Source organism: Rhynchophorus ferrugineus, unplaced genomic scaffold, assembly GCF_030347505.1.
Source record: "Rhynchophorus ferrugineus isolate W39M unplaced genomic scaffold, kcgeb_rfMv2 rfM2, whole genome shotgun sequence".
Classification (NCBI taxonomy): Eukaryota; Metazoa; Arthropoda; class Insecta; order Coleoptera; family Curculionidae; genus Rhynchophorus; species Rhynchophorus ferrugineus.
In genome coordinates, this window is record NW_027472581.1 from 17,466,107 (window position 1) to 17,487,204 (window position 21,098).

Here is a 21,098-nt window from a genome sequence, read left to right on the forward strand (position 1 = left end):
TCAGGAATAAAATCATTTCTGTTTCTAGCATGAAGAACAATGAGAAGTCTGCAATGAATTAATGTTATGACTAACAAAACCTAATCGATAATTATTCCAACATCTATCTTTTTCTATCAACTTTTGTTGTATTTACACTATATTTATTATCAGCTTGTCATGAGTAACCCAATGTAACATTCTGAAATATTCATGTCTCATTTTAATATATAAATTGATATATTTCATCCTTGATTTTGTTATATTTTTTAAAAATTGTAATCTTTTAAAAGCAATCTCTGAAAGTTCCATTAAACCCTTTCGTGGGTTATCTTTACACCATTTAAATCCTAAGTTATCCAACAATGTATGAACGGATGTTATACATCTCTCAAATAGCTGTATATCTTTTGGATATTTATGGATGCTTTCCAGACTAACAATTTTCTCTGAAATAATTGTATTAAATTATGTTTCGATTGAAAAAACTACTTAGTGTTTTATACATTTCGTATATTTATTTGATCTCTGAAACACCAAGCTGATCTTGACAATTGTTTTTTATTTTTTGAGATATTTTAGTGACCGTGTCCGTACTAATATACAGTGCAGCTGCAAGGCGCAAAAAATATTTTCAGTAAAAACCGCAGCGATTTCGAATTTATAAAACAAAGAGTTAAAGCAATGTTTGCTGGTTTATAACTTGTAAATGTAATATTTTGAAAAATTGTCAGACGTTTGGCAGACGGACAACTTTTGCAAGCTCATTCCGTTACATGTTCGAACTTCTCTATCTCTTTTTAAATAGAATAAAATAACAGGGATAATATTGTCTGACTGTAAAACGAATTTACAACTTTAGACAGACACTCGCGTCACTGCTATTTTGCTGCTGAATTATTTTGTTTTCAATTTGGTTCTAAACATCCTGTAGTGTTAAACTATTTGCTTTGTTTAATAATCTAAAGTGTCTAGGTCCGGAGGTTGTTAATAATAAGTGTACGAATTAAATTAGTCCTTTCTATTACTGCCGTGAGGCTCTTCGACAGTATTGACATTGGACACGAAACCATTGTAAAATTATTACGATAATATGACTTGTTATTGGGAACTTGTTTTAGGTCTAATCTACAATCGCTAAATATTCGCTAAAACAATCGGTTTCAATATTTATGTATCTGTTATTCTAATTATACTATTGTTCAAGATTATTTATATAATAAACTATTTATAATTATAGTTTGTAATTAATAAGGATCACGCTCGGAGTACTAACAGTTACATTAAATGACATTGAAATTTTCTTTATTTCCTTATTGCTATACTAGTTATGCATAGACGATACTGTGGTCGAATTTACATTGTAAATATAATCAATGTTTACCAACAAGACCGAATTGCTGCCTACAGGATACGTTTACATTAGCTTGTGTTTGTGTGGGCGTTGAAAGACGATTCTATCTAAGAGTAAATTGTTCAGTGTCGTAAATAACAACAAACAAAGTTAGCAATGACCTGCTTGTCGTTTATGAAGCTGTTTGTTGACTGATAATTACCACTGGAGCAGAACAATGTCAAAGCTTCATCCACAACCTGCAACTTAAATGAACATTATTGCGGATGATGTTATACGTAGCCCATTGAGTGTGCCAATGTAATAACATGTGTGTTCTAATGTTCTAATGTAACATCTCTTGTCTCCAACCTTAAGTCCAATGTTTTATTCCGGTTTCAATTTCTTGATCAAAAATTATAATTGAATACACTATTGTGTTAATAAAATCCCCATAAGTCATCGACTCGGTAAACAAGCGTTCCATTCAGTCAAGTTATTTAAATAAATAACCGCACTTTATGCAACAACTTAACTGACGACCTACAAACATCTTAATATTATGTTTCTTGTAGTTAATACAACAAAAAGTAGCAAGCGGCAGAGAGAACTCCGCGTCTAAAAATTAAACTTTCCACAAAGACGATTTATGATATTTGGGCCCGTTCTTTTGTCGGTGGAACTTCTCCCCTCTTCGGTACTAAGAAAATCATCTTTTTGTTTGAGAAATAATTACAAGACATCTTTAAAAGCTCTCGGTATCTGTAAACAAATTGTGTTCTGTTTGAATGCTTGTGTTTAATAGGGATATAAAAGGTATTTCGTCGAGAAAAGGGGGGCGACAATATTATTATTTCGTAACTTGTCTGAAGCGTAAAACGTTTTGTGTGACTTTTTCTTTATTTTCGAATTTGTTATGTTCCAGAATTTTAGATGTATTCCTGTTTCTGAGAATTTATTTTAAAACTCGAGAATATTATTGTGGACTCTTTGTGATATATTTAAAATTCTTGACGAAAAAAAAATGGTCTTAGTCAGGTGTCAATTAGTAATATTATAGTATATTCAAAATAACAGTGAACTCACGTCATCAAAATATTTAAAGTATTGCCTGCTGCAATTTGAAAATATGTATTAAAATTAGATAATATTTTCCTTTTCGTTATATTCTATGGTCTGATGCGTTCCATGTAACATGTAACCGAAACAGCCTACAAGAGTCGTCTTGTTGTTAAACGTCTGCAAAATTCTTCAAAATATTAGTTGTAAATACAATATTGAGAATTTGGAAAGGTATCTTAAATGGGCACATACGGTGCAGTTTTTTAGTTTGTTCATTTGTGGCTAGGTGGCTCGAGGTATAAATTTGGTAGCAAAGCTAAAATTTGACATTTTCTGTTTTCAGGAGGCTATTCTAGAAAATAAGAAGGCGTAGAGTACGTGTTGTTATGTTAGGTGGAAATAATCAAAAAGTTACTGGATATTTTGGAATTTTTTGGTAATTCTATATTTCCTATGGAAACAATTTGATCTATATACAAAAAGAATTTAGGTTTAATTTTTTTCGACAAAGCTTTTGTTGAAAGAGTCTCTTTCGAATTGGAGCATTTATACATGGCTGACAAAGCAAACTTAAAAAAATGTATAAACTTACGAGGTAAATATTCTTATTTTGTTAAATGTGTTTTTCTGTTTTTTTTTAGTTAAAATGATTTGTTTAAATCTTAAGACATCTCAGGTGTTGCGTCTTTGGATGTAGTACAATTTCAAATAGAACACCCAGCTTTCCTAGGGATCCTGCTCTATGTACGAAATGACTTTTAGCAATAAATAATGAAAAACTGATGGGAATCTTTTGTGGGGTCTTAAATTAGAGCACACTTTGCATATGAAAAACTACTAACCGAAATGTAGAAGAGCGTTGCTTAACAGAGAGGTCTTTTATAATTTTAATTATATGTAACTTATTTGTAAAATATAACAAGCCTCCATTTTAGTTGTGGCATAGAAGAAGAGAAACATTGATCCAAATATGTGGGGAAATGTGAGTTGAACAGTGAAGTTATTAAAGCCCGGCAATATTATAAATGTAATTTGACAAAGCCAGCGAGTTTTTTTACTATGTTGGTAAATGATATCTCGACTGTTCTATTTAATTACTAGATTATATACAAAACATAAGTAATAAGTCTAATATTTTATATCATCTAATGCCTCTATTTTTCAAAATGATCAACTGTATTGAGCATATTCAACGTGGTTAGGTATTGTTTGTTATGGTATGTGAGAAAAGTGGCCAGAATAGCAAAAGGCAAAAATGAAATATTTTTTATTGCAACATCTATATAACACGCTTATACGGATGACGTACAATTATATACTTACAATAAATATTTGGCACAAAAAGATTTAAAAACACATTTCAAAATAACTAGTCTTCGACATACATATTGTACTGTACTCTTCTTTTGGTCGAGTTATATTTAAGATAATACAAAATATTCCATATTCAATAGTTAATTAAACTTGTGTATATTTACATTAATTATGTATTAGGTTTTGTGTTAAATATGTTATATAACGTTTTAATGTATCGTTAGTATAATATATTGTTAATAAACAGAAAATTCTAAGAATTCTCCTCGGAAATAATATTTACAATGTAAATTTTACAAATATTCAAATAAAATGTATTTTAAAACTTCTATTGCATTTTTATTTGTACTATTTTTATTACTGCTATTATTATTAATAAAATGTTTTAAATTTCCCACTACTCATATGGTCAGTCGTACTCTCTGGTGGCAAATGAACGCTAAACTTGTTCACAGGTAATATATGGGAGATACACTTCTAATTCCTCTGTGTTTTGTGGTTGTAATAGCTATAGGTTACCGGTTTATAACGTTGTGCTAAGGCTTTGATTGTCTTGATAATTTTCAAATCGCGGTTTGTTATTCCTCTGGTTGAAAATGCCGAAACCGTCCACTTACGAATCGGGTCACGAATCAAGATATGCTTGAAGTTTACTCTATCAGGCATTAAATACCTGAAAATTATAAAAACAGTATGTAGTTTTTTCAATATAAGCATCATTTAATACAATAAATTCAGAGGAAACACATACTCTGGATTGAGCCTAAAATTTGCAGAGTTTATTGATTTTATGCATATAATTTTTAAAAGATATAATAAAATAATCAAGGAAGACTTATTATTTCAAATTGTGTATTTAGGTGGGACATGGATATTTCACAATGATAATAAATAAAATGATAATAAAATAGAGTTATGACAATAAGTGTTGATTGAAATAGGTAAACGTTGGAATAGTAATTGATTAGGTCTTGTTAGTCAAATCATTTATTAATATCTGCAGACATATTGTATTTCATGATGGAAACATAACTCAGAGTTTTGCTCTATGTCCAAGGGTGATTAGCATATATAAATTAACTTTAAGAGATCTCCTATAGCTCTTAAAGAAGTTGGAGGAATTGTCAGTTATTCTAGAGGAAATGCATCATACCATAGTACATTGGTGGAGAAGATCCCAACAAAACATCGAAAAAGGCTGCAATTATGGAATAGTTCGCACAACACAAAATAAGTTTTGAAGAAACTATGTTAAATAGTGAAATATGTAAAATTTCTACTCCGTAAATATAAATGATTACAATACACATTCAAGCAGAGAAGAAGGCATAAGGCAGACAGAAAGCAATCTAATAAGAGGTTATAAACTGGCTAATATTGTTTTAACGCTTTGATTGTTTTGGTCAATTTCTAATCTATTTAAAATTTATTTTCTCTAATCATTTACTTTGAACACATATGAGATAATGGAGGCTCCCTCTTGCCATAAAATTTGTTAGAGAGGTAAGCATTTTTACTGATAAATATTAAATTGAAGCGGTTTTTAACATTTAATTAGTATGGGCACGGTTATTAAAATATCTCATAAAATGAAAAATACAAATAACTTTTACAGAAAAGAAATGGCGCTCCTACGAAGCGGGTGACGAATCATGATCAGCTTGATATTAACTCTATCGGATATGAAATATATGAAATTTATAAAAACAGTGAGTAGTTTGTTCAATATTAACATAATTTAATACAATTATTTTAGAAGAAATTGTCCAAAGATAGTTTAGAGCTATGTGATATCGTCTTTGAGGCATTTAGAACACTATCAGATAATAGAGGATATAAATGGTGGGATTTAAGGATAGCCCACGAAGAGGTCTAATTGAACTTGATATTGGTTTTAAAAGAATGCAATATTTAAAGGCACACAATAAAGGCAAGGAAGACTTATTATTTCAAATTGTTTAATTAGATGAGACATGGATATTTCAGAATAGGATTAATATACCCAATGGTAGAATTGTTGACTTAGAATGGTCAATAATATCTTTGGTTTTGATGAACTTGATCAGATAACTTGAAAATTGTGAACAAATGTTATATATATATATATATATATATATATATATATATATATATATATATATATATATATATATATATTGGATATTAACAGCTTACTTATTTACTTAAATTAAACTTTCTGAATGTGGGATAATGACTCAATGTGGATAATTTCCAAAACAGATACGATAACTGTAGGATGTTGTATTGTAAAGTGTGAACGACTAATATGCATAGATAAGTGTTCAATTGTTCCGAGTTATCTATGAGTATTAGGTTAGAAAATATGAGGAGAGGTTGAATACTAACTGTTTTTTAGGTCTGGTGAATGATGTAGGGAGAATCTAGAATGGTGTACAGAGGTAGTAATTGATAAAACAACAGCGATACTTGGCTTGATGCCGTGTTTTCGGACACTGCCCCAGGAAAATCAACCAGCAAAGATTGGTATGCTAAGTTTAGAAGTGGTGAAATGAGCACCGAGGTGCTGCTTCACCAAGACAAAACACCGTGTCAAAAATCAATGAATTGGATTTCGAATTGCCTTCTCATCTTCCGAATTCTCCAGATCTGGCCCCCAGTAACTATTTCCTGTTCTCAGACCTCAAAAGAATGCTCGCTGGGAAGAACTTTTCGTCGAATGAAGGGGTGATCGACGAAACTGACGCCTATTTTGAAGCAAAGGACAAATCGTACTACAAAAATGGCATAAGAAGTTGAGTTGGAGCTATAATCAGTGTATCACCCTTGAAGGGAATTATGGAGAATAAAAAAAATAATTATGCCAAAATAATATGTTTTACTATGGTAGGCCGGGGACTTTTCAATTGATCTGTTAAAAAGCTAAATATGCTAGGTTAAATAGGTGAATTAGGACCCTGATATCCTATAAGATATCAATGCATAAAAAACGTGCCTAAAACTTTACCTCATGTGTTGAGTGGAACAACTCTAACCTAAACACTATTATGGTTGTATAAAAAACTGTAGTTTGAATTATTTGATAAGTATTCGATAACAGTTTTGTTTAAGAATTTTACTAAAGCTAGAATTTTGTTATATACCAAAGTCAAAATAAACTAAAACTCAGAGTTGATGCGGCAACATGGCGATGTTTGGGCGTCAAATATTTAGATGACCTGTGTTTACAGCAACTTTGGATAGACTCTACAGGGATTGCTTGTCTAATGGTATGAGATTTATGCAATCAAAATTGCTACATTGCATTTCATTTCTCCAGAGAGTTATATTAATTTTCGCTAATGTATTCTTACGGCGAGTGAGCTTTTCACCAGCAACATCTTAGCTTTCATGTTAGGTGGAACACGAATCGTATTAAAACGGAAAAGAGTGGAACTTGCAAAATCAATTCCAACGGATAATTTATGTGAATGCATCGATATACACGACTTAAGTTATAGCATATTAAAATTTCATGAATATCGTGCGCCGAAATACATTTAAAACGATCCTGCGACCTCCGCAGATATTGCCGGTACAGCGGCGAGATATATCGCCGCCATATTTCTCATAATCACTGAACTGTACGTTCGCGATTAATGAATTTTCCTGTCAATAACTTACGATGTACGTCGTGTGCTGACGGATCGAGTTAGTCTGCAATATTGGGCACCGTTCGTCGTTTTTTTTCCATCGAATTTCCCTCGAAAAGTTGATTTATCGACCCGGTCGTTTCGCTTTCATCTTTCAGGTGTGGTATTTTATCGGGAAGCAATTTATACATTTTTACCATTGTGCATATAATCTTTTGGTGGTATGAATTAAATCAGAATTCTTGTTAGTTTAATGGTTGTGGATAATTTTATTTTATAGCACTATATATATATTAACAAAAATTCGAGAACGTCTGAACATATTCATATAGATGGTGATTTTGATTATGTAATATTTGCGGATGTCCAAAGAAGGTTTGTATGGAAAGAAAACATTGAATAACTTCATGAAAAATAGTAAAAATGTCAATTTCAATGTCATAACTTTTGGTTGTCAAATATCTATGGATGCGTTCGAAAATTTATATTGTAAGTATTCTGCTGTGTTCTGTGTTATATTTTACTTGCATGAATATAACGGGACAATTGAAAAGTCCCCGGCCTACCATAGTAAAACTAATTTTTTTGTCAAAATTAGTTTTTTTATTGAACATAAATCCCTTCAAGGGTGATACACTGATTATAGCGTGATATAGTTATTATAGCGATCCTCCAACTTTTCGATACCATTTTTGTAGTATGATTTGTCCTTTGCTTTAAAATAGGCCTCAGTTTCGTCGATCACCTCTTCATTCGACGAAAATTTCTTCCCGGCGAACATTCTTTTGAGATCTGAGAACAGGAAATTATCGCTGGGGGCAAGATCTGTAGAATACGGTGGATGAGGAAGCAATTCTAAGCCCAATTCATGGATTTTTGATACGGTGCATTGTCTTGATGAAGCAGCACTTTCTTTTCCTTCAAATGCAGCCGTTTTTCGGCGATTTCGTCCTTCAAACGGTCCAATAGCGCTATGTAATAGTCGCTGCTGATGGTCCTTCCTTTTTCAGAGTACAGACGCCATAACCTTGTCAGCCGATTGTTACGTTTTCCTATGCTTTGGAGCGGGTTCATCGTGTGCTGTTCACTCGGATGACTGTCTATTGGACTTCAGAATGAAATGATGGAGCCATGTTTCATCCATTTTCACATATCGACGCAAAACTCGGGTTTGTTATGCTTGATCATTTTCAAACACTGCTCCGAATCATCAAGTCGTCGATGCTTTTGGTCAAAAGTGAGCTCGCGCGGCACCCACTTTGCACAGAGCTTTCTCATACCCAAATATTCGTGAATGATATGATGTACACGTTCAGTCGATATCTTTAGAGTGTCTGCTATTTCATTCTGTTTCAATTTACAGTCATTGAAAATCATTTTGTGGATTTTTTAAATATTTTCGTCCGTAATAACCTCTTTTGGGCGCCTACTGCGTTCACCGTCTTCGGTGCTTATTTCACCACGTCTAAGCTTAGCATATCAATCCTTGATGGTTGATTTTCCTGGAGGCAGTGTACAGAAACTCAAGCCAAGTTTTTGCTTCAACCGTATTTTCCCTTTCAAAAAGCAATATTTTATCAACACGCGAGATTCCTTTATATCCATTTTTTCATAGTAACAAAAGTTGTTCTACTCAAAGTGCTATAATTCACAAACTAATGATCCGACAGCTGTCAATTTTATACGCGCATCCTTTGAGGGTTAGGTCTAACTAAAAAACATATGAATTTAATTCCAGTAGCGCCATCTATGTATTAGGCCGGGGACTTTTCAATTGATCTGTTACAGGACGAATACAGGGTTAATATATTAATATGTATTTTGCAAATTAAAATACAATTATGTAAGCTAAAGTTAAAATTAATACAAATGAATTATAAAAGTTCGTGTGATTTGGTTTGCTTCAATCTTCTGATTACTTGCGTGTTTTCAAGTAGCTGCCTTTTGCCTAACATGATATAATCAATATATGGTAATTATTCTTTGAAGATATTGCTAATTACTAGCTAATTATTTTGTCTGTTGAAGTCTGAGATTTGTATATTTTGATAAATATAGAAGTGCTGCTCAACTAAATCATTTCAACAATCAATCAACAACTGAATATTGAAAGAATCAATGTACGGTGAATATCGGATTTCAACCCCTATACCGGCTTCTATTGTAAACCTCAACAACTTACTACTTTGTTTACGGTTAGACTGGAAACAAGTGTTCAAGGATTGGGTCACAGTTATTCAGAAGAAGAAAATCATACCTACGGCTGAATTAATAGTGGAATTTCTCTTCGTATAAAATTACAATACTTCGTACGTGCGCAAGTGGGGAAAATATAAACCAAAACTAAAGTGTTTTTGGTTAAAAGTGAGCTCACGCGGCACCCACTTGGCACAGAGCTTTCTCATAGCCAAATATTGGTGAATTATATAATGTACACGTTCAGCTGACATCTTTAGGGTGTCTGCCATTTCATTCAATTTCAATTTACGATTATTCAAAATCATTTTGTGGATTTTTTAATGTTGTCGTCGGTAACAAGCCACTTTTGGGCGTGCAATGCGTTCACTGTATTCGGTTCTCATTTCACCACGTCTAAACTTAGCATACCAATTCTTGATGGTTGATTTTCCTGGACAGTGTCCGGAAACTCGGCATCGAGCCAAGTTCTTGCCTCAACTGTATTCTTTCCCTGTGCAATATTTTGTCAACATGCGAAATTTTTATTTTTTATATTTTTTCACAATAACAAAAGTTGCTTCACTCAAAATGCTCTAAGTCACAAACCAATGATCAATGTCATATCTATACACGCATCTTTGATGATTAGGGCTAATTAAAAAATATATGGATTTAGTTCTAGTAACGCCATCTATGTTTCAGGCCGGGGACTTCTCAATTGAACAGTTAATTGAATAAATTCTGTTTATTATAAAAAAATGTAATGTGTTACAACAGTAATATTATGTTTAAGAAAAAATCTGAGAACAAAATCCTGTGATAATTGAAAGAAAATCAGATTATTTTTTTAGCGTCTCAAGGCAATTTACTTCGACATTGTCTTAATTCGGTCATAAAGAATTTGACACTGCCATAAAACCAGTTCGAAATATTTAAAACAGCGCAGTAATATCCTACATACGCATTCCGTAACGTTTTTACGGGCCTGTACGGTTTTTTTAATAATACAATAAAAAGGAGTGTCCATAAAATTTTATGTGCACGGTTTGAATCTTTATACGACGTTTCATGTTAAGAATTCATTACAGACACGTTACAATATTCGTATAAAAGTTACATTTTCTATAAGAAAGTTAATAATTTCTGATGGGGCAGTTTTATTGTTATGATAAGTCTGTTTCTGACGGGAAAAAAGGAATATTTTGAATATGAAACTTTCAAATACATCTAATACTGGATTCAACTTTGAAAATATATTCACGGAAACTAAAAATAACTAAGGATAATTGTTGAAAATCGTGATGTAGGGAAAATGCAGTTATTAAATATAATTTCCCGAAGAAAATGTACAGAAATAGTAACAGAAGGAACTAAGCAGATATAATATACTGATGTCAAAATGACTTGAACAATGAAACATAGGAATGAAGGAAACACATATTAAATACATATAAGTTAAAAAGGTTATATGTTAAAAATGTTATATGTTAAACTAAAAAAAAAAATTTTTGTTGGCTCTCAAATAAGGACACCTAGAAAAAACAATGATTTTGATGAAAATGTTGTAGTGGAAGTACTAGGAGCTTGATAGTATATTTGATAAAAAGATCAAAGAATAAAATGTCATATTGACAGACGTTTCTTATTATCGTTCACTTATGTTAACCTATATTAGGATGTTATTTTAGCATATGTCGTGATTTTCTCTCATAGTCATTATGTCACACAATATACCTGGAGCAGGGTTATACTCAATTAGTATATATATTAAATGTTTGTGTTTTTTGTAATTTACTTTCCTTTATAACCAAACCTAACGAAATATACATATATTCGATATATTAGAAATTAATAATTTAGTAATAAATTTGAACAGTGATTCCTAGTTATTTCTAGTAGGCTGATGGCCCAATGCTGACGATATAACCAACACAAATAACAGAGGAAACAACTAAGAAATTGCAGTTATTAAATCTTATTTCGTTAAAAAAATGTACACAAGCACTAACAGAAGGAACTAAGGAGAAATACAAAAACAAAAATTAATGTTAGAAAGATAAATATGCTCTCTAGTGATAGTAAATTAATTAAATTGAATACGCAATAATTAACTAGGTAGATTGAGCATCTAGGGGATATATATCACTATGTAAACAAGACGCCTAGAATTATACCTCACAGGTGGTGTGGAGGAGGATTCAGTGTAAATTGTGGCTGTTTAAATCCTTATATATATTTGACTTATAGGGAAGAAGAATTTTTAGGCCTATACAAATAAATAAATTCGAATATATGTATATGTATATATATATATATATATATATATATATATATATATATATATATATATATATATATATATATATATATATATATATAACTTCTTTTATATTAAAATTTGTTTTAAATTTTTGTATTTAAATATGTTAAGTAGTTATAATTATATAAATAATAACTATGCATTGTATAAAATGTGATGCACTATACACTATAAATTTCGCATGTTGATAAAATATATACTATTCAAATACATCTAATACTGGATTCAACGTTGAGGATATATTCACAGAAACTGACATAATGTGTTTTATTTGAAATATTTTTTAAATATATTTTAAAATCTCCTTTTAGCAACTTGGAGTTTATCTGGAGTTGACCTAAAGTTCAACGTGGGCTCCAAAACACGATTCTTAGCATTAAGCCTACCGACTGGCGAGTGACCAACTTTACAAATCATCCCAGAAGACAACCAACCTTACCCAGCCTGGTTACTGGCGTGACTGGGACCATTTTCCTTGTCGGATTTTACACTCTTGTCTAAGAGCTATTACACATTTCAAACAATCACAACCATAAATTTACGACCATGCGCTAGCAGGATTCGAACCCCTTATCGCAAGAGTAGGAGGACTGTCCTATCGTCTTTACCACTGCTCCACCTAGCCGGCTATTTGAAATATTGTTCATCAGTTTATCGTCAGTTAGGACATTTCTCCGTATATCTAGGGATGTAGACCGGGAAGAAAAATATCGATGAATTATGTTTTAAAATATTGACTTCTCTACATTGTAAGAAATATCCATATATTGATATATCGGAGAATATTATCGAAATCCACTAAATATTTAAAACTAAGTACCAATTTTAAAGGCTTATTAAAAATTTGAAACTATGAAAAATATCGATAATTTCTAAAAGATAATTCGATATTCTATAGACAAAATAAAAATATTAATAAATCGGTTCAAAAATATATCTATATTATATAACCATTTTAAATAGCAATTTATCGATATCCACTAAATATTTAAAACTAAGTACCAATTTTAAAGGCTTATTAAAAATTATTAAAATGTTTTTTAAATGCTCAAGAAATATCCTTAATTCTTTTTCAATAAAATTTCAAAAAAATATCGATATATCGGTCAAAAAAATATCCGCTCTAATTATATTATATCTTTTTATTTTATTATGTAAAATACCTTGATAGCATTATTTTTTTCTAGCGATTATATTTAATTTTTTGTTTCGTATTTATTTCTTGATTTGAATATATCAACTTCAATATATCAGTCAACAATCACAAATTTATTGTATTTATCTAATGAAATAGAATTGAAGGATATACAAATATATAGTCATTTTTAATTAGATAATATTCCAATCCACCACGGTATTTTGAACAAGAATTAGAGGGAATTGTTAACCTATACCAACTACAAATATAACAAGAAGCACTAACTTTGTATTTCTGAAACCGGGCATAACTTCACGCCTCCCGGTACTCCCATTTCCACCAAAAAAATGAGACAAAATTTTCGCTAAGCTGATTAATATATAGAAGTTCTTTTTTGTTAAAATTTGTCTTTAATTTTTGTATTTAAATACATTAAGATAGTTATAATTATAGAAATAACAACTATGAATTGTATACAATGTGATGCACTATAAATTTTAAAGTAAAATTAACATTTCAATAAACAAGTTAATGGTACATATAACTTCGCTCAACTATAAAACCCCTCGCAATTCTAGCAGCTATAAATAAAAGAACTAGTACGGACGTTACCTATAATTCAACCTATATGCATTCAGCCGTGATTAACCTCCTTTCTCGCCAATAATATCGATTTACGTCACCCCGACGGAATAAATCTTGTTCTGACTTACGTGTAGTGATCGTAACAGAAGCCGGTAAATCCGCAATCCGTCATGGTACATGAGGGACTTCGCGGTCCATTGCCGGTAATTTCGTAGGTGATGTTGAAACCGAACACGTCGAGAAACTTGTCCAGGACTCGTAACTGGGACGACTCGATCGTCTGGAGTTTCAGTTCGATCACCAGGTAGCTCTGGAACGTTTGTACCCATCTGGTTCGTACGATGTTGGTCTCGTTGACGCGATGGATGACTTTGGGATTGATTTTGTAGTCGCTGCCGTAAAGCTGATACTCTGTGAAGGTTAGACCTATAAAAAAAGAAATAAAGTATACTAATGACATATAATAACATAAGTTTACGAATTTGAGTCAACTTATACTGAACTCAGATCTTGAATATGTATGTCAAAATCGGTTCTAATTACAAAACATAGAAATATATAATGGGAACTTAAATGGGCACACCCGTAACCATGTTCTCAGTATACTGGAACACCGCCAGAGGGCCGCTGATAAATGTCACAAAATATAACGTACTTAATATACGTACGTAAATATACAGACTCGATTTCAATGTTTTGTGGTTCAATGTTCATTTTTATAATTTTTATTTTATAGAAGCTAGAGGTCAGAGACTACAGTTAATGTTACTCGACAACTTATGTTAACACCCTTTTGTTACATAGCATTACAGTAGAGAAAATTCGCAATGATTAGGCATTTCAGCAGGATAGTTTGGAACATTTTTTTGGAAATATTATAAGGTATGGGATTAGAGAAGTTTCCCCGATACCTGATCGTTTCGTCTCGGCATTCAAAAACCGCATTATCAACAATTTTTTCTATCAAAGATCACCAGGAGCCAACTGTGAAGAGGATGTTCAAAAGGAGATTTGGATAACTTACGAATTTTTTTTAAACTACAACAGCCTTCACATTATCATCCATGACTTTCATAACAGTTACTACACGTATTATTAAATATTATTTAAAAAAATAGAAAGGAATGTCAGAACATATATATATCTGGTTTTATTGCCAGAAAAGTATTAAAATTAATTAAATGTGAAGTTTGTAGGGCGAAAAATTCTGTATCGAGAAAGCCATACCTATAGAAAATTTATTAAAGCTCGCCAGTATGACAAATGTCTTAAGGTACCAGGAAATTATTTAAATTCATGTTTTTGAAGCCATCTCTAGAATTTTTTATATATTGCCCAAAGTATGTGCCAAAGCAAATTTAAAGGAAATTCTTGATAAAATGTTATGTCAGCAGGAGGGAAATTTAATAAGAATATAAATAAAGTAATAATTAGGTATTGCTTGTTCTGATGATGACAAAAGTAAACAGGATTGCAAAGCGAAAAAACGAAAAATTTGGCAAGGATATACATATCTTATGGATAGGCCCAATTTAGCACCTATAAAAAATACATAAAAAAGAAGAGAAAGTTTTGTAATCAAAATTGTGAAAACATGTAATTACTATCCTGGACTTGAATAAATTATTGTTTATTTTATATATTTTTATGTTATAATAATTTACAATAATAATTAATATACAATTAGAAAATAAATTATCAGTTGTCATATTACATGTTGTTTTTTATGTACTTAGAAATTATTTTAAACATATTTTAACTAGTATTTAAATAAAATATTTTATTAAAATAATAGTTTTTAATTTTCCCCTGTAATATAAACAAATTATATTCTTATTTTTTAATCCGACATCGAAAGAAGAGGAGGTTCTATGTTCTATATATATATATATATATATATATATATATATATATATATATATATATATATATATATATATATTAATGTATGTTCGCTGTTTTTTCCGTCTATTATGGGCTAATTTTCAAAATTATATTTTTACTCGAGATAGTGCACTTCTGAGGTGGTTCCATTTGAAAGAAATTAGGAACTCTTGGGGGGAAGGGGAGGGATCGAGTAAAAAAAAGCTCTAGTAGTTACTGTGCGATCATTTTCAATTATGTCATAGATTACTGTTTTTCGATGATTAGGTATATGTTAGGTTTTGTTTTATATTTCATTATCTATATTTATTATAGTATGTTTATATATTTATGTTTAAAAACAGCCATTAATATATTAAAATACGATAAAATATTTGGGAGACCATCATTCCATTCCTTTTTACAGATCCACATAACATTCAAATATAAAAGTCAGTTTCCTTTTCTTTTTAAAAGTTGGTACGTGTAGGAATATATACATCTCCGTCTCGCTTCATTTCACATTTAAAATTAACTGCTCCAAACAATTATCTCTGTCCTTTCCTCTCTCTCAATTTATACAGGAAAGATATGATAGAAAGATACATCCCCGTCTGATATCCAGAATGACAAAAATACGAACCGTGCATTTGACTGAAAATAGTAATTACTATTTTTTTAAACTAGTTTTTTGACTATCGACTGTTTCGACTGTTTTGCGACTATCGACTGTTTGTACTGTTTTCAGTCGATAGTTCCCAACCCTAATTCTAACCATAAGCAAAGATGTACAAAGGAGTCTCAAAGGGAAAAGTACGTATTTCTCTATTTGCTGGAGGTTAGTTTGGGTTGTAAATAAAATAATATTTTTTAATTCCATTTTCTTTTATTTTAATGTAATAACTGACTTAATACAGTTACTTGAATTCCTCTTCAGATTCAGCTGAGATTCAGAACAGCTTTGGGAAATATTTCATTTTCCATACCTGCATCTTTAAGATTATTTCAGATCATAATACCATATTACAGTTTTTTTTAAGAAAGACTGATAGCCGCCTAAAAGGAATAAAGAAATAGTTAATACTATATTTAAAGTTATTCCCTATTATATAAACTCAAAGTTTTTATTGTAGTTGGTAAACAGCTTTCATGAACATCAATCTAATTCAATATCATTTAACGGTCTGCTAGACCTCAAATCCTTGGAAGGTTTAGACTAAATTCCGCTAATTAATATATTTATGAAGCGAGATTAAGTTGATTGGCAGTGTAGGGAGTAGTTATTTGTACGATGGGGGAAGTTAACAGAAAGTTTAAAGGGAAAATAAAAGCAAATAAACGTAAATAAAAGCAAATAAGAGGTACGTTAATTATTTAGGTCCGAAAGAATGTTACATCCTTTGCTTTTTTGGAGGTTTAAAACAGTTTTAAATAATAAATTACGAAATAATTTGAATGTATTTTTGTAACGATTAATACAAAAGTAGTTTAATGAGTTCAGGACTGAACTTTAGGTATATTTAAAATAATTTATACTTTATATTTTCTTGATAGGATAATTGATTTTAACTATTTGCGAAAAATTAAAAACAAATTGGTAATGATGTCTGTATTGTTATATAAATTGTAATGAGAAATCGTGGGAATAAAGATTTATTTATATTTCAACAATTAGAACTACGTGTGATGGTGAGGAAGATTTGAAATTATCAATTACAGATTCAGAATTGTTAGTTAAGGTTTATATTATAAAATTTGTTGTAGTGTTTATTCAACTGTCCATAATAACTTCTACATATCAACACAAACATTTCACATATAGGTTGCTCCTTTAATTGGTTTTTGGTACCAAAAATATTAATGCCCTCAATAACCCGGTAGAAAGAGACAATCAAATCTTTTATACCATTTTAAAGTCTAAAATCAATACTAGGTGGTTGCAAGTACGAGTACTGCACACACATTATATATATTTGGGAAAAATATAAAAATACCATAACATGAAAATTTTACGAACCGCAAAATGGTTTTTTTTACCAATATATTATGATTATGTTGTACATATTGTGTTAATTATTTTTGTGTTTGTCAAGATAAGTCTATATGAAAGAAATAGTTTGAAAAACCATGCTGAGAAATCAGAAAAAAAGGTTAAAATGTCTTCATAAACTAAAATGTGTCTTTAAACTTCTTCAGAGATTTTTTAGATCTTTAAAACCACTGACAGATTGACGGCCAGGTGTTCAGTTTGTAGGTTCAGTTCTTATTTCTCATACATCTAAGGCATTTGAATATTTCTAAATTGCAGGAAGAAATAATCTTAAGTGTCCTGTTGAGAACTGTAACAAAGGCCTGCAAAAATTCAAAATGCTGTTTAGATTTGGGACATAATTTTTATGTTTTTAATTGTGCTGAGTTTCCTTTTGTCATAGGAAGACATGTTTCTTGAAAATTTGGATAAGCATGTTAAATGAGTTATTACATTACAATAGAAAAAAATAGTATTGAAAAATATTATTTCATCTTTTTTCCAGTGAGACTCCTCTTTGTATCTTTTTGCTTGTTAAAAGGCTTTAGAAACTCTATCCGAAACGTTAAACAGAAGTCTAATATCACTGAAACGATACATTTTCCTTGGTACCTTTCCGTCATCTCCTTAATGTTTTGGTGAAATAGTCCGATGTGGACTCATGTCTACAAACTTTTCCGGAAAGTAGTCGAGATGGGAATGAAGAAAATATATTTTTAAACACATTAATCAATCGAGGTTTGAATTTAAATCTAAAGCTAAAGCTTTTAGTATTCTTCTAATATTTGTTTATAAATGGGGTTACTATGATTCTAACCTTCTTTTTGAGAATCCGTCATGATTGTGATAACGTATGGGTAGATCCCATCTCTAGGAAGTTATTGTACAAGTTACTCAAGAAGACTTTTTTCGTGAATTATGAGTTCCCTCAGAGGGATTTTTGGTTCAGTGATTTGCTAAGTCTCTGCTATTCCATAGATACTAAAGACAAGCATTATTGTATTTGGTAACTCAGCTTGTTATTCCGACAGATGTTTACCTTTACTTACCAAAAAAATCCTAGAATGAATTGATGTATAATATATATATATATATATATATATATATATATATATAACTCTATAAAATATACTGCATATTTCTGAAAATATATTTTAATCAAACTTCAGGGCTATATCTTAACTTAGTATATTAAATAATTTTAGTACTTAATGATGATAAAATGAAATATCAGAAATTTTCTGCTAGCTGGATATTGCCAATGATTTTTTCTATACAGATGTTGCAGCTTCAAAAGGTTGTTAAAATGACAAAATGTTTGTCTGCGGAATCGAAAAGGATTTATAGCGAAAAAATCATCTTTAATTAGCAGCATGCTCATTTGGATCATTGTTTTGCATGTTTTACGATTTTTGTACGGCAATGGCTTCGACATTCATAACACCAAAAATTCAGCAAAAATAAAACCCAGTTGATGTTTCTAAATAAGACAAAAATATTTTAACTTAAGAAATTCGTGAATGATATGATGTACACATTCAGTTCATATATTTAGAGTATCCGCTACTTCACTCAGTTTAAATTTACGGTTATTAAAATTAAAAATAAGTTTGTAGATTTTTTTAATGTTTTTGTCAGTAACAACATTTTTTGGGCATCCATTGCGTTCGCCGTCTTCGGTGCTCATTTTACCACGTCTAAACTTAGCATACCAATCCCTGATGGATGATTTTCCTGAGGTAGAAGTTTTTGCTTCAACTGTATTTTTTACATTCAAAAAGCAATAGTTTATCAACAGGCGAAATTCCTTTTTATCCATATTTTCACAATAACAAAAGTTGCTTCAATCAAAATGCTATAATTCACAAATTGGTTAGGGCTAACTAAAAAATATATGGATTTAATACTAATAGCGCCATCTATGTGCCAGGCCGGGGATTTTTCAATTGACCTGTTACCTATATTTACAGTTACAATCACAAACATAAGCATATCTATGGTATGTGGGATTCAAACTTACGACTATGTCAGTAGTAGAAGAGCCGTCATATCGCCTTAACCACTTTGGACGTCAAGTCGTTTTTAACTGTTTTAAAATAATCGTTTTTTCAATGTATGATGAAATAGAGCATTATCCTCTGTATAGTTAAAATTCATGTAGGTAATCATACGAAATTGTTACAATCAAACAATCAAAAAAGGTTTAAATGTGAAATACATAAGTATCAAGATTAAGATTAAAAGTATATAAAATTGTAAATCCGTGTTTCTTTATTTACTTCTGATTTTATTGGAATAAATAGTCAACACAGCCAAATAGTTCATGAAATATATGACCAAACAAAACCAAAAATTTCATCAATATAAAATGTGCAAAAAAATCGAACGGGCAAATAAAACTTTGCTGTTTGTGCAGTTTTGTTGAAGTAAATAGTTCTAAAACAAATAGCCCTGGCGATTTTGGGTTAATTGCTTACAATTCGTATATACTCGTATAATTTGGAGTGGCTGGCAAAATAAATCTCAATTCATTTAAACTTAGTGAGTGGAACTTCTAAACGCAAACAATTCGGGGCAACTTTGATGCCTAAAGTAGAGCTAGTACGACAACTATCCAAGTGAAGTTTTTGTACTAGCTGAAAATTTAACGAGGTTTTACTAAAACACACATCAAACTAATGAAATAGGACGGCAGTTCGTGAAATGAATAATGTAAACAATAAACCAAACAAAAAAAATTGAATCCTCGGTGGTTTATCACAATATCAATAATAAATGGGGAAAAGTTGAAAAATTCCATGGATATTTAACGACTGCGAATTAATTTTTATTATTTATGTAGTTCTCATACTTATACAATATATATTTACTTGATAATATATAATATAAATACCTGCATGTATTTTAATTGGTGCTAGTTTTGATATGTCTCGACATAACACATACTAGTGATCGGTTTGTGATCTGGAGGAATAGCATCATCAGTCGTTAGGCAAGAACAATTTTTCTTAGCTATTCTCTGTTCGCCTGATATCAAATTAACTCAAAAGCTAATTTAAAATTTCTAAATATCTTATAAACAAAGCGGACAAAGGATGATGTTACTTGATATTTTTGAATATTGTTAATCTATGGTTAGGATGAAATTTTCGCAGATATCGGAGTATTTTCATGACTTTATATATACCTTTTGATAAAGTGGACATATTAATTTGCTCCCTCTATAAAAATTGTAATACATGGTATAATTTTACATGATCATAACAGGTTTACCTACCATAGTAAAACAATTTTTTTTTCAATATTATTATTAAAATTTATTTGCTCCAACTTTTCGATACCATTTTTGTAGTACGATTAGTCCTTTGCTTCAAAATAGGCCTCAGTTTCGGCGATCACCTCTTCATTCGACGAAAATATCCTCTCAGTGAGCATTCTTTTGAGATCTGAGAATAGGATGTAGTCGCTGGGGCCCAGACCTGGAGAATACGGTGGATGAGGAAGTAATTCGAAGCCTAATTCATGGATTTTTGACACGGTCCATTGTCTTGGTAAAGCAGCACTTTCTTTTTCTTCAAATGCGGCCGATTTTCGACGATTTCGGCCTTCAAAGGGCCCAGTAACGGTATGTAATAATCGCTGTTAATGGTCCTTCCTTTTTCAAGGTAATCAATGAAAGTTTTTGA

The 21,098-nt window shown here is 30.9% G+C and overlaps 1 protein-coding gene across 1 annotated transcript in view; it reads right to left on the reverse strand.

The window, feature by feature from the left end:
• Window positions 1-21,098, reverse strand: part of LOC143190012 (uncharacterized) — a 302,059-nt gene that overhangs the window by 237,452 nt on the left and 43,509 nt on the right. Inside the window, exon 3 of the mRNA XM_076394062.1 lies at window positions 13,649-13,946. Within this exon, the coding sequence (XP_076250177.1) occupies window positions 13,649-13,946 (298 nt within the window). The remainder of the gene's footprint in view (window positions 1-13,648; window positions 13,947-21,098) is intronic.